Below are 16,190 nucleotides of genomic sequence, written 5' to 3'. Positions count from 1 at the left end.
CAATTTTAGTATTAGTGATCAATGGGATTTAGATCCGGACTAATTTCTGGCCACTTCAGAATTCTCCAGCGCTATATTTTCTATCTATTTTTGGGGGCCTCTTGAAGTATGCTTGTTGTCATTGTCCTGCTGGAAGACCCATAACCGAGGATGCAAACACAGATTTCTGACACTGTGCACTAAATTGCGATCCAAAATCCTTTGGTAATCTTCAGATTTCATGATGCCTTACACACAATCAAGGCACCCAGTGCCAGAGGCAGCAAGACAACCCCAAAACATATTTGAACCTCCACCATATTTGACTGTAGGTACTGTGCTCTTTTCTTTGTAGGCCACATTCCGTTTTCGGTAAACAGTAGAATGATGTGCTTTACAAAAAAAGCTCTATATTGGTCTTGTGTTTCCACAATTTGTTTTCCTGGAAGTATTTTGGTTTACTCACGTACATTTTGGCAAACTGCAGTTTAGCTTTTTCTGTCTCTGTTCAGCAGTGGGGTCCTCCTGAGACTCCTGTCATAGCGTTTCATTTCATTCACATGTTGATGGATAGTTCGCTCTCACACTGATGCACCTTAAGGCTGTAGGGCAGCTTGAGTTTCTTTGGAACTCGATTGGGGCTGCTTATCCACCATCTAGACTATCCTGCCTTGCAACCTTTTATCAACTTTTCTCTGCCGTCCATACCCAGGGAGATTAGCTACAGTGCCATGGATTGTAAACATCTTGATTACCGTATGTTGCACACTGTGGACAAAGGAACATTAACATCTTTGGAGATGGACTTGTAACTTTTACATTGTCGATACTTTTCAACAATTTTGGTTCTCAAGTCCTCAGACAGTTCTCTTCTCCTCTTTCTATTCTTCATGCTTAGAGTGGCACACACAGATTCACAATGCAAAGATTTAGGCAACTTCTCCCTTTTTTATCTGATTTCAGGTGTGATTTTCATATTGCCCACACCTGTTACCTGCCTTCACATGCGTCAAAGTTGTTTACTCACAATTTTGGAAAGGTGATAACAATGTGTCTATTTCAGGCTTGATTACACAATCATTACACAGTGTTTTCTCTGTTTCTTACAATGCAGGATTTGGAGAGAAGTGTCTTCCTTCACCCACCCAAGCCAAGGCTGTTGCAGCTCTGGGATACGTCATTTCATGTTTTGCACTGCTTTAATTATCATCTGTATTAATTGAAGTACTCCTTGGAATTAAACCTTTCACCAGAGGGAAATGATTGTTTTTTGGTAGGACGAAGCCTGTTTTAACTACTAATCCGCTGACTTCCTGGCATTATGTAATGAGATAGCTCAGTGTCGGGGGAATCTATGTCTGTCAGATAATGAACTGAATGAAGGGGATTTTTAAGGGAAATCAACAATCTCAAAACTGTAATCTGCTCCCTGTGGTCTCTTGGTAGTCCTCATCATAGCAGATATATCTATTGCTATCCTGCAAGGAAGCAGGTGGTCAGGGGGAACACAGCTGCCAATTGAACCGGAAATATCAGAACCCAGTGTGTGCTAAAAACAGAAGCATATTCTCCACCATTACTCCACCTCCATCAGCCTAAACTGCTGACATCAATTTATTTTGCATGCTTCAAGTTATGACTCTGTTATAAGTATGGGGCAAAAGAAATCTTGAATCATATGGTCAATTTTTTTTTCTGCTCAGTGACCCACTGTTTGCTTTCTTGGCTTCCTAGTTTCCTTGGACAGCAATAGCACTAAAATTTTCCATCTGATGTTTTAGTCCATCAATATAAAATGGTGAGTTGGAATTAGATGAAATTTACGATTTTCTTAGCCCTCTTTCTTCAATTAGTAATTTAAGTCTACAGGATCTTCCATTAGTGGATGTTTTGTATATGACATAGGTGCTTTTTTTAACTATTATTTTAAATACTTCCCAGGTGTGTCCGGTTGACCAAAATAACACCAAGAGTGCAGCGACGACTCATCCAAGAAGTCACAAAAGACCCCACAAAAATATTGAAAGAATTAAAGACCTCATTTACCTCAGTTAAGGTCAGTGTTCATGACTCCACCATAAGAAAGTGACTGGGAAAGAATGGCCTGCCTGGCAAAGTTCCACTATAAAAATCACTGCTGAGCAATAAGAACATAAAGGCTCATCTCAGTTTTGCCAGAAAACATATTGATTGATCTCCAAGAATTTTGGAAGAATACACTGTAGACTGGCAACACAAAAGATGAACTTTTTGGAAGGTGTATGTCCAACTACATCTGGTGTAGAAGTAACACAGCATTTCAGAAAAGCAACATCATACCAACAGTAAAATATGGTGGTGTTAGTGTGATGGTCTGGGGCTGTTTTGCTTCAGAACCTGGAAGACTTGATGTGGTAAATGAAACCATGAATTCTGCTGTCTACCAAAAAATCCTGAAGGAGAATGTCCAGCCATCTATTCACGACCTCAAGCTGAAGCGCACTTGGCTTGACACTGATTTCTCCTTCAAACCACATATCCAAGCCCTTTCCACTTTCTGCTGACTTCAACTCAAAAATATTTCCCGGATCCGTACATTCCTCAACCAAGAATCTGCAAAAACCCTAGTCCATGCACTTATCATCGCCCGCCTTTACTACTGCAACCTCCTGCTCTGTGGCCTCCCCTCTAACTTTTTTGCCCCTCTCCAATCTATTCTAAACTCAGCTGCCCGACTAATCCACCTGTCCCCCTGCTATTCCCCAGCCTCTCCCCTCTGTCAATCCCTTCACTGGCTCCCCATTACCCAGAGACTCCAGTACAAAACCCTAACCATGACATACAAAGCCATCCATAACCTGTCTCCTCCATACATCTGTGACCTCGTCTCCCAGTACTTTCCTGCACGCAACCTCCGATCCTCACAAGATCTCCTTCTCTACTCCCCTCTTATCTCCTCTTCCCACAATCGCATACAAGATTTCTCTCGCGCATCACCCCTACTCTGGAACTCTCTACCACAACATATTAGACTCTTGCCTACCATCGAAAGCTTCAAAAAGAACCTGAAGACCTACCTCTTCTGACAAGCCTACAGACCAAACCACTGCATGACCAGCTCTACCCTCGCCTTCTGTATTCTCACCCATCCCTTGTAGATTGTGAGCCCTCGCGGGCAGGGTCTTCTCTCCTCATGTACCAGTTGTGACTTGTTTTTTATTATGTATACCCCTCCTCACACATAAAGCGCCATGGAATAAATGGCGCTATAATAATAAATAATAATTATAAGAGGGTTACTCTTTTTAGTTCCTAGGGCCTTCTTAGCCATTAGTCACATTATAAAGTCGGTAGCATGCGGTTTACTTAGGAGCGCTGGGAGGGTAGTCCCAGTGGGGGAAAGGTGCAGAGTCCCCCCGCAGCTCCACCCGAACACCTCCAATGGAGGACAAAAACAGGGAAAATGATAGAACTCGGTCTAAGGAGCGCCGAAGGAAACTCTGACAGCAGAATGGGGTTAAGCCACAACGCGTTTCAACAAAAGTACCGTCTTCATATGTAAAGCGCCATGGAATGAATGGTGCTATAATAATAAGTAATAATAATAATCATCAGGGTTACTCTTTTTAGTTCCTAATGCCTTCTCAGCCATTAGGTACATTATGTCACTTGACACATGGTAAGGTTTTAATACTAGAGGTTAGGACCATCCCGAATATGATCACCTTGATGTGATTGGATGGGGTTTATGTTAACTAAGCACCTGATATTATTTTCATGCACTATTGCTATTTATTTACTGCAGGGTATTTGCTTATTTTGTTTTCATCTTAGGTTTTACCCTTTTGTAGTAAAGAGTAACTAAAGTTTCTTTTTTGTAATTAAATTGTCCAGCGTGGAAAGTTATGAAACTTTACAAATCACTTTATTAGGGGATTTGTCTTCAATCCTGGAAATAAGTTGCATGTAAGTGACTTCCCCTTCTTTCTCAGTCTTCAGCTGCGTTAATATCAGAACGTACTGATTTGAAGTAGAGATGATGGCAGTGATGGGTTAGTCCCAGTGCTGAACTGAGCTGGCCCATCACTGCTATCATCTGTACTCCAAATTAGTACATTCTGATATTAATTCAGCTGAAGACCTGGAAATAAACTGTGAAAAAGCAGGGGAAGTAATTTACATGCAACTTATTTAGAGGAGTGAAGACAATTTCCCTAACAAAGTGATTTGCAAAGTTTGGAAGCCAAACATCACTGCCATAGAGATCTGATCTTTTCTAACACCAAAAATAGTTTTTTCATCAGCGTTGTATTAAGCAAAGATGCTTTGAACACTCTGGATGAGATTTTGAACCCGCACAGCCATATTTATTTAAAGTGCCTGGCAACCACATCCATACATGGTTCATTTACTTGGATGTGCTTGAAAACGGTAATTAAGATGTGATTCTTCCTCTGTGCAAGGATAAAAATAACCCACATTTCATGGAAGATCTTTGGACCTGATTTAGAAATTTTGTTAAAATTTTCATTCTTTTTTTTCTTGTTGTACGAGAGCAGAAATGGAAGCAAAGGACCAGGGATGGAGAAACAACCAGAAGATCGGGACCCGGTCTAATGTAACTAAATTAGTAAGTTATAAACTCCATGATGAGAAAAGTTATTTTATAATCAGACTACTAGTATTATTGTGTATCCCCTATCCCATCCTCCCTAATTCCTGGGGCGTCCGACCCCTGGGATGCCCACAGGGCCGTATTTAGAGTTTCTGCTACCCTAGGCACTTTAGTGCTGCCTCCCCCATTGGTGAGTATGATACTATCGGCATAGACTTTGGCAAGAATCGCTGATGTGAAAGTCGCCTGTTGCAGCAGATCGGGCAGTTTTTCTGCATCTGCCGTGTAACGGATCACTTACAGCAACACTGCGTTTGACCTCATTCATTCCCTATGGGATTTGCGGCACTTGCCGTGATCTGGCAAATGCGGTACCATACCTCCCAACTTTTGAAGAAGAGAAAGAGGTATAAAGTTTGTGATGCGTGTAGTGAGCCGCAGCAAATTTTAGGCCACACCTCTGACCACACCCATTTCACAACTAGTCACACCCATATCCACGTCCCAACCACACCCATTTAGCACTGCTGATCACACTGTTTCATAAACTATAATTATAAACAAAAAAATATGGCCACACAGTGCTCCATACTTTATAATGGCCACACATGATGCTCAATACTGTATAATGGCCCCACATGATGCTCCATACTGTATAATGGCCACACATGATGCTCCATACTGTATAATGGCCACACATGATGCTCTATACTGTATAATTGCCCCACATGATGCTCCATACTGTACAATGGCCACACATGATGCTCCATACTGTATAATGGCCACACATGATGCTCCATACTGTATAATGGTCACACATGATGCTCTATACTGTATAATGGCCACATGATGCTCCATACTGTATAATGGCCACACATGATGCTCCATACTGTATAATGGCCACACATGATGCTCTATACTGTATAATGGCCACATATGATGCTCCATACTGCATAATGGCCACACTTGATGCTCCATACTGTATAATGACCCCATATCATGCTCAATACTGTATAATGGCCACACATGATGCTCCATACTGTATAATGCCCCCCTCTCATCGTGTATGCATGGCTCATCTCCCCCCCATCCTGTATGGATGGCTCATATTCCCCCTCCTGTATGCATGGCTCATATCCCACTCCTGTATGCATGGCTCATATCCCCCCCTGTATGCATGGCTCATCTCCCTCCCATCCCATATGCATGGCTCATGTCTCTCCCCTCCTGTATGCATGGCTCATATTCCCCCCTCCTGTATGCATGGCTCATGTCCCCCCCGTATGCATGGCTCACATTCCCCCCTCCTGTATGCATGGCTCATATCCCCCCTCCTGTATGCATGGCTCATATCCCCCCTCCTGTATGCATGGCTCATATTCCCCCCCTCCTGTATGCATGGCTCATATCCCCCTCCTGTATGCATGGCTCATATTCCCCCCCCCCCTCCTGCATGCATGGCTCATCTCTCAACCCCCCCTGCTCCCGCTCCCATCTTGAATGGCTCGGCTCCCCGTCCTCCTTCATCCCTCCGTCCCCTGTCCCCCGACCCCCCCATCCCTCATACTCAACTTTCTTTCCCACACCGCGCGGCCGCACCGAACATCCCTCTAGCTCTGTCCCGACTCCCGGCGCAGCACCTTTTTCCTGCGCGAGCAGTCATGTGGTACCGCTTATTAAGGTCATGAATATGCCCATATTCATGACCTTAATGAGCGGTACCACGAGACCACTCACTCAGGACAAGCTGCAGAAGCTGAGACCAGGCATCGCTGGAGCAGGGTGAGTATGACGTCTTCAAGGAGGGAGGGTGGGAGGCAGGCAAGCGGGCTTGCGGGGGGGGGGGGGAGGGGGCTGGGGGGCGGTCAGTCGGGAGGTGACCCAGGACTTTAAAAAAACAACTTGCTCATGCTCAGGTGCCGTCCCCCGCATCGTCCCACCCTAGGCACATGCCCTCAAGTGCCTAGTGGCAAATACGGCCCTGGATGCCCACCAATGCCAAGAATAGGGGCAAATGGAGCAGCGGTCAATTAGACGCACAACCGCTCCATCCAGCAGTGTTCAGCTGGTCTTCCTTAAAAATGAATATGGCGGATATGCACATGGTCGACCACTGCTCTGCTCACACAGGACTGTTCAGAGCACCAGCTCTCGGAATCGATGAGGATCCTAGTGTTCGGACCCCTAGTGATCACAGCTTTATTCTTTATCCAATGGACTTCCAAACTTGAGAATATCCCTTTAATCCATTGCTCACGTTTTATCACATCATTTGTATGAAAAATCTTATCGGGACTTCAGGTTTCTCTTTAAATAAATTCATTATTTTTTATTAGTTAATCTTAAAAGGAGTCTCTGGGCACAAGAAGACTGTTCAAACCAAGCAACGATGCTCGGTGCACTTTTGATGTGCCCAAACAGTTTAGATCACCATTTCGCCTACTTCTTTACTTTGATAGCTCTGTTTTTACAGGCACAAGAGGGGTGGAAATATGGAAAACAAGTAGATGGAGAGGTGCACTGAACTGCTCAGCCATACCAAGGGTGCACCCAGTGCTTGTGCTTGGTTGAAACGTTCGGACGGTTTGCACTTTACTCTGCGCTGATGTTCTAAACTGTAAGTGCAGAGTGAATTGCTGAAGAAGGCAGCGATGGTTTATTACCATCTCTGCCTTCCTGATTGCTGTAGTCACAGCACTGAACAAGCTCTGTTTATTCAGTATAGGAATCGCTTACAGTCTTTCCTCAGATAAACCCAGAAGTAATGTGATCACTGGCTGTAGAGTGGGAGCAGGAGACTCATTCAGCGCTATTATGCTGAAGTTCTCTGTAACTAGGACCAATATATCAGCCCCAGTAACAGGGGAAATCAGCAATAAAAATAATTTGCTAACATAATAACCCCTTAATGACCGCCGATACGCCTTATAACCATGGTAGTTAAGGGTACTTATTCCTCAGCATCACTTTTTATGGGCGCAGAGAAATAAAGTTATAGCGCTCCCCAGCTTTGGAAAATCTCAGGGGTCTCGGCTATATACACTGCTCAAAAAAATAAAGGGAACACTTAAACAACAGAATATAACTCCAAGTAAATCAAACTTCTGTGAAATCAAACTGTCCACTTAGGAAGCAGCACTGTTTGACAATCAATTTCACATGCTGTTGTGCAAATGGCATAGACAACAGATGGATGGCCCCACAAAGTACTCCATACAGTATAATGGCCCAACATAGCGCTCCATACAGTATAAAGGCTCCACATAGTGCTCCTTACAGTATAATTGCCCCACATAGTCCTCCATACAGTATAATGGCCCCACATAGTCATCCATACAGTAGGAAAGCTGCACATAGTGCTCTTTACAGTATAATTGCCCCACATATTCCTCCATACAGTATAATGACCCCACATAGTCATTCATACGGTATAAAAGCTCCAGATATTACACCATACAGTATAATAGGCCCCACATAGTCCTCCATACAGAATAATGGCCCCACATAGTCATCCATACAGTAGAAAAGCTGAACATAGTGCTCTTTACAGTATAATTGCTGCACACTGTGCTCTTTACAGTATAACTGCCCCACATATTCCTCCATACAGTATAATGGCCCCACATAGTCATCCATACAGTATAAAGGCTCCACATAGTACACCATACAATATAATAGGCCCCACATAGTCCTCCACAGGTAACGTCTGCTCCTACAGTAGATAAGCCGGACTTTTAGATCATGGGAAAGTACAATCTTCCTCATAAAGTGTAGGGTTGTTTCAAAGTAAACAAGTTATTCACTATCCATAGAACATAGAATAGTGGACAACTTGCTGATAACTGGGGTTCTGTCTTCCAGCAATCCTGAGATTATCCTTTGGAAACTTGAGAATGGCGCTCTGCAGCTTTGTCCTGAAAGGACTGGAGGAGCTTGATCTCCATTACATTCATAGTCTATGGTACTGCCGAACATAGCCAAGTACTGTGCTTTGCAGTCCAATAGACAATGAATGGAGCTGAGGCAGCACATTCGCTTTTCTCTATTCAGGACAAGGATACAGAGCCCGGTTCTACAGGTTCCAAATCCTCATCTAAGGATTGCTGGGGGTCCCAGCATTTGGGGCGCCAGTGATCAGCAAATGATTGATAGTGGATAGTTTGTCTATTTGGGAATAACATAGTAACATAGTTAGTAAGGCCGAAAAAAGACATTTGTCCATCCAGTTCAGCCTATATTCCATCATAATAAATCCCCAGATCTACGTCCTTCTACAGAACCTAATAATTGTATGATACAATATTGTTCTGCTCCAGGAAGACATCCAGGCCTCTCTTGAACCCCTCGACTGAGTTCGCCATCACCACCTCCTCAGGCAAGCAATTCCAGATTCTCACTGCCCTAACAGTAAAGAATCCTCTTCTATGTTGGTGGAAAAACCTTCTCTCCTCCAGACGCAAAGAATGCCCCCTTGTGCCCGTCACCTTCCTTGGTATAAACAGATCCTCAGCAAGATATTTGTATTGTCCCCTATACAGTATATACTTATACATGGTTATTAGATCGCCCCTCAGTCGTCTTTTTTCTAGACTAAATAATCCTAATTTCGCTAATCTATCTGGGTATTGTAGTTCTCCCATCCCCTTTATTAATTTTGTTGCCCTCCTTTGTACTCTCTCTAGTTCCATTATATCCTTCCTGAGCACCGGTGCCCAAAACTGGACACAGTACTCCATGTGCGGTCTAACTAGGGATTTGTACAGAGGCAGTATAATGCTCTCATCATGTGTATCCAGACCTCTTTTAATGCACCCCATGATCCTGTTTGCCTTGGCAGCTGCTGCCTGACACTGGCTGCTCCAGGTAAGTTTATCATTAACTAGGATCCCCAAGTCCTTCTCCCTGTCAGATTTACCCAGTGGTTTCCCTTTCAGTGTGTAATGGTGATATTGATTCTTTCTTCCCATGTGTATAACCTTACATTTATCATTGTTAAACCTCATCTGCCACCTTTCAGCCCAAGTTTCCAACTTATCCAGATCCATCTGTAGCAGAATACTATCTTCTCTTGTATTAACTGCTTTACATAGTTTTGTATCATCTGCAAATATCGATATTTTACTGTGTAAACCTTCTACCAGATCATTAATGAATATGTTGAAGAGAACAGGTCCCAATACTGACCCCTGCGGTACCCCACTGGTCACAGCGACCCAGTTAGAGACTATACCATTTATAACCACCCTCTGCTTTCTATCACTAAGCCAGTTACTAACCCATTTACACACATTTTCCCCCAGACCAAGCATTCTCATTTTGTGTACCAACCTCTTGTGCGGCACGGTATCAAACGCTTTGGAAAAATCGAGATATACCACGTCCAATGACTCACCGTGGTCCAGCCTATAGCTTACCTCTTCATAAAAACTGATTAGATTGGTTTGACAGGAGCGATTTCTCATAAACCCATGCTGATATGGAGTTAAACAGTTATTCTCATTGAGATAATCCAGAATAACATCCCTCAGAAACCCTTCAAATATTTTACCAACAATAGAGGTTAGACTTACTGGCCTATAATTTCCAGGTTCACTTTTAGAGCCCTTTTTGAATATTGGCACCACATTTGCTATGCGCCAGTCCTGCGGAACAGACCCTGTCGCTATAGAGTCCCTAAAAATAAGAAATAATGGTTTATCTATTACATTACTTAGTTCTCTTAGTACTCGTGGGTGTATGCCATCCGGACCCGGAGATTTATCTATTTTAATCTTATTTAGCCGCTTTCGCACCTCTTCTTGGGTTAGATTGGTGACCCTTAATATAGGGTTTTCATTGTTTCTTGGGATTTCACCTAGCATTTCATTTTCCACCGTGAATACCGTGGAGAAGAAGGTGTTTAATATGTTAGCTTTTATGTTAACCTTTTACTATCTACGGTATATAACAGATTAAGAAGAACAAGGAGTCCTGGAAGTGATGATCCAGCCCCACAGAGCCCTGATCTCAGCATCTGGGATCACATGGAGAGACACAAGGATTTGAACAAGTGACATCCACAGATCTGTGGTCATTTCTCCAAGATGTCTGGAACACCCTTCTGCCGACATCCTTCAAATACTGTGTATAAGTGAATCTAGAAGAAGGCAAAGGGCTGCCACTAAAGATTGATGAGATTTAGAGTTCTCTTTTCTTCATTCACTTTGCATTTTGCTGATAACAATAAACGCTTCACATTTCTATTTATGAGATCATTCTTCCTTAGCAGCATTTTTCCACACCTGCACAGTACCGTAGACATATATGTTTGGTTTCAACACAACACTATTAAACCCAAACCTAGCAGAGCTGAATTTGTAATGTGGCATAGCGTCACTAATTCTTATCTGTCTTATGAATTTGCGAAAGGTTTTGTAGCACAAAGCCCCAGTTGTGTGAAACATCAGCTCTGCTATATCTGCAGCTATTGCTTTCTTAAAGGGAACCTGTCACCTGAATTTGGCGGGACGGGTTTTGGGTCATATGGGCGGAGTTTTTGGGTGTTTGATTCACCCTTTCCTTACCCGCTGGCTACATGCTGGCCGCAATATTGGATTGAAGTTCATTCTCTGTCCTCCATAGTACACGCCTGCGCAAGGCAGATTGCCTTGCGCAGGCGTGTACTATGAAGGACAGAGAATGAACTTCAATCCAATATTGCGGCCAGCATGCAGCCAACGGGTAAGGAAAGGGTGAATCAAACACCCAAAAACTCCGCCCATATGACCCAAAACCAGTCCCGCCAAATCCAGGTGACAGGTTCCCTTTAACAGTGCAGAAATACAAAAGCAAATTCAATCTATTTCTGTGCATGGCCTGAAACTAAGAAAACTAACATTATCACATGGAAACAGTTTGTTTTGTTGTTTTACTTATTAACTGTAAATATTTACGAAAACAATGACCTGTATCAGTCCCAGGACAGCAGCAATGTCACCACACAGCACACAGATACTAACTGCATTGATTGACACGTAACATGTGAGCAGATGTCACATCATGGAGAGGAAAGCGTTAATAATGCATTTCATACACTGGGGGGAGCAGATGTGATGTAAGATGGGGCAGAAATGGGGAATAAGCTGCAATAATAATAATAATAATTGCATATGACATGAATTATGACTTATGGAAAGAGATATTGAATGCAGAGACCACTGAGCAGTGACAGCCCAGGAAATGGAGAGAAGAGGAAAGCAGAATGGTTGGTGGGAGATGACAGGGTCTCATGACTCATGCAGGATGCTGGGGATACGGCTCTTGCTACCTGGGTTCCTCCCTTTGGCCATCACTGCTGCCACCAGCATGTTCCTCCTGGCAATGGCGTCTGTCCATAGTGTTCCCAAATCCAAGGCTACAGGGAAATGTCAGAGCTTGTGCGGATCAGCAGCCCTCTCCTGGAATAATCCGGATTGCTTTCCAAAGGCTGCTGTCCAGGATCCGTGCTGCTGAACTGCTCCTCAGCCCTGCACTGGCCGGTATGGTGTGTGCTGCCTCCTCTCATGTGCATGTATGGACGGTGCAGGCCATCCACACAGCTCATACATGGAGGGGAGGAAGGAGGAGAAGCCAGAGCCAGCGCTGCAGCCTATCAGGCAGAGAGAGAGCTGCTCAGCAAGGTCACCCCCCAGTATCAGGGAGGTGGGCACACCAGGCTCTGGAGGGGGGATGTCGGTAACAGTGCTTATACCCTACTAACAGGCTGACAAATATAGGTACCATATCTAATCATACACCTGTGCGCCTGCACTGAGAGGAGAGGAGAGCCAACTCACAAGAGTCATCTAGAGAAAGAAAAGAGAGGCAGCTCCTGGCCTCAAAGTGCTAGGGTGCAAAGGGATATAAGGAAAAGCCAGATGTATTGGCCCATGTCTGTCTGTCTATCATCTATCTATCATCTATTATCTATCTATAACTATTATCTATCTTTATCTATTATCTATCTATTATCTGTCTATAACTATTATCTATCTATTATTTATCTATCATTTATCTATCTATTATATATCTTATCTATTTATCTACTATCTATCATCTATTATCTATCATCAATCTATCATCTATCAATCTATCTATTATCTGTCTATAACTATTATCTATCTATTATTTATCTATCATGTATCTATCTATCTATTATATATCTATTTATCTATTATATATATTATATATCTATTTATCTATTATCCATCTATCATCAATCTATTATCTATCTATCTATCTATCTATCATCTATCTATAACTAGTATCTAACTATATCTATTATCTATTTATCTATTATCTATCTATTATCTGTCTATAACTATTATCTATCTATTATTTATCTATCATTTATCTATCTATTACATATCTATTATCTATTTATCTATTATATATCTATTATCTATCATCTATTATCTATCATCAATCTATCATCTATCAATCTATCTATTTATCTATCTATTATCTGTCTATAACTAATATCTATCTATTATTTATCTATCATGTATCTATCTATCTATCTATTATATATCTATAATCTATTATATATATTATATATCTATCTATTATCCATCTATCATCTATTATCTATCTATCTATCTATCATCTATCTAATATCTATCTATCATCTATTATCTATCTATTACACTGGTCTACAAAAAAACAAAAAATTTTCTGGCATGGACTTTAAGAACAGTTTTAGGGTATGTGCACACGTCAGGATTTCTTGCAGAAATTTTCCTGACAAAAAACGGACATTTCTGCCAGAAATCCGCATGCGTTTTTACCGCGATTTTACCGCGATTTTGACGCGTTTTTGACGCGTTTTTGGTGCGTTTTTTGTGCGTTTTTTCCCAAATGCATAGAATTGCGGGAAAAACGCAGAAAATCCGCAAAAATAATGAACAAGCTCATTTTTTTACCGCAATGCGTTTTTTTCGCGGAAAAAAACGCATCCATGTGCACATAACATGCAGAATGCATTCTAAATGATAGAATGCATAATGTATGCGTTTTTAATGAGTTTTTATAGCGTTTTTACCGTGAAAAACCGCGAAAAAAACGCGAAAAAACCTGAACGTGTGCACATAGCCGTAGACTAATTTGAGGGTGCTGAATTCAAATCTGATCTTATAATTTCTCTATCACATCACGTTTTTGCGCTATAGGTATATAGCCCATTTTCAAGAATTCCATGATAAATATAAGTAGTGTATGAAAAGTGCCGGTTTATACGGTTCACGAAGGTAAATTTAGTTTTCATTTAGTCTCCCAATAAATGTGAGAATATCTGTTTTCTTTGAACATGCATAATTCCCATTTGTTATAACACCCTTGTTTTCTGTGCTACTGGGACAGTAGAGCTATAGCAGGGCATTGGGTGAAAACTGAATGGCCTCAGCGACAGAGTTTGGTATCTGGCGATAAGAATGTCATCCATGATCCTCCAGTGGATAGGAAGAACATTGTCTTTCCTCCCTTACACATAAAACTTGGATTGATGAAGCAGTTCGTCAAAGCTCTCAATCACAGTGGAGAATGCCTGAACTATATATGTTCAACTTTTCCTGGTCTTAGTGAAGAGAAGAAAAAGGCTGGAATATTTTATGGACCTCAAATAAGAACACTTATGAGAGACCCAAATTTTATCACATCAATGAATGAGACAGAAGAAAGAGCTTGGAATGCATTTTGTAATGTGGTGCAGAATTTTTCTAGGGAATAAGAAAGCAGACAACTATGAAGAGATTGTGGAAGAGCTACTAATGAGTCTGTGGAATCTTGGATGTAGAATGAGTATCAAGATTCACTATTTACACAGCCATTTGGACTTGTTTCCAGAGAACCTTGGGGATGTGAGCGAGGAACAAGGAGAGCGTTTTCATCAGGACAGTAAAACAATGGAAGAACGGTATCAAGGCCGGTGGGACTCACATATGATGGCTGACTATTGCTGGAGCTTGATGAGAGACAACCCAGAAGCTGTACATCACCGATCAGCCAAGAAAAGAAAATTCAAATAACTGCCATTTGTCATTCATCTGTGTGCCATATATATGTGTTTTTATATCTTGTAGTTTAATTCTGTAAGTATATTTGGTTTGCTGTACATAGACTTTGTAATCTTTGTTATTCCTTGATTAAAAATATACAAAATGTAGTATCGAAAATCATGTGTTTTTATCATAAAACATTAGGAGAAAATATCTCAATATCCTGATGTGATAGCCAAAAATGGAGTTCATATTCGTAATCAGCAGCCAAAATTGACTTAAAATATGTTTTAAAACCTTTTGCCAGAAAAATTGCGTTGACCAGTGTTATCTATCTATTATCTATCTATAACTATTATCTATCTATATCTATCTATTTATCTATCTATTATCAATCTATTATCTGTCTATAACTATTATCTATTATTTATCTATCATCTATCTATTATATATCTATTATCTATTTATCTATTATATATTATATATCTATTTATCCATTATCTATCTATCATCTATCTATTATCTATCTATCATCTATCTATTATCTATCTATCATCTATTATCAATCTATCATCTATCTATCTATCTATCTATCTATCTATCTATCATCTATTATCTGTCTATAACTATTATCTATCTATTATTTATCTATCTATCATTTATCTATGGTGTTTTCCCCTCAAGCTTTAAACATGCCTCAATCACACCTATCCTCAAAAAGCCCTCTCTTGATCCATCCTCTGTATCTGGCTATCGCCCTATATCACTTCTCCCCTATGCCTCAAAACTACTGGAACAACACGTCCATCTTGAACTGTCCTCTCATATATCTTCCTGCTTCCTCTTCGACCTCTTACAATCAGGCTTTCGGTCACACCACTCCACTGAAACTGCCCTAACTAAGGTCACCAATGACCTATTAACCTCTGTCCTCCTCCTGGACCTGTCCTCTGCCTTTGACACAGTGGACCATTCCCTACTATTACAGACCCTCTCATCCCTTGGCATCACAGACTTGGCCCTATCCTGGATCTCGTCATACCTAAGGCTACGTTCACATTTGCGTTGTTGGGCATTGCGTCGGCGACGCAATGCACAACGCATGCAAAACGCATTGTTTTGTGACACATGAGCCCTTTTTTGGCATGATTTTTGGCACAAAAAAAATGCAACATGCTGCGTCCTCTGCGCCCTGACGCTTGCGCCAAAAAAGACGCATGCGTCACAAAACGCAAGACAACGCATGTCCATGCACCCCCATGTTAAATATAGGGGCGCATGATGCATGCGTCGCTATGCGTCGCCGAACCTGTGCCCGACGCAACGCAAATGTGAATGTAGTCTCAGACCGGACATTCAGCGTCTCCCATTCACACACCACCTCCTCACCTCACCCCCTATCTGTCGGAGTCCCGCAAGGTTCAGTTCCAGGGTCCCTGCTCTTCTCCATTTACACTTTTGGCCTGGGACTGCTCATAGAATCTCACGGTTTTCAGTATCATCTCTATGCTGATGACACACAGATCTACATCTCTGGACCAGATATCACCACCCTACTAACCAGAATCCCTCAATGTCTGTCCGCTATTTCATCCTTCTTCTCCGCT

At 41.8% G+C, this 16,190-nt stretch overlaps 1 protein-coding gene across 1 annotated transcript in view; it reads right to left on the bottom strand.

The window, feature by feature from the left end:
• DISP2 (dispatched RND transporter family member 2) overlaps positions 1-12,259 on the bottom strand; it is a 40,689-nt gene extending 28,430 nt beyond the window's left edge. Inside the window, exon 1 of the mRNA XM_069729603.1 lies at positions 11,880-12,259. Within this exon, the coding sequence (XP_069585704.1) occupies positions 11,880-11,947 (68 nt within the window). The 5' untranslated portion in view covers positions 11,948-12,259. The remainder of the gene's footprint in view (positions 1-11,879) is intronic.
• Positions 12,260-16,190: the final 3,931 nt, after the last annotated feature.

This window comes from Ranitomeya imitator, chromosome 1 (genome assembly GCF_032444005.1).
Source record: "Ranitomeya imitator isolate aRanImi1 chromosome 1, aRanImi1.pri, whole genome shotgun sequence".
In the NCBI taxonomy this organism is placed as follows: Eukaryota; Metazoa; Chordata; class Amphibia; order Anura; family Dendrobatidae; genus Ranitomeya; species Ranitomeya imitator.
The sequence above is the reverse complement of the archived record's forward strand: the minus strand, read 5'-3'. Positions and strand labels throughout refer to the sequence as shown.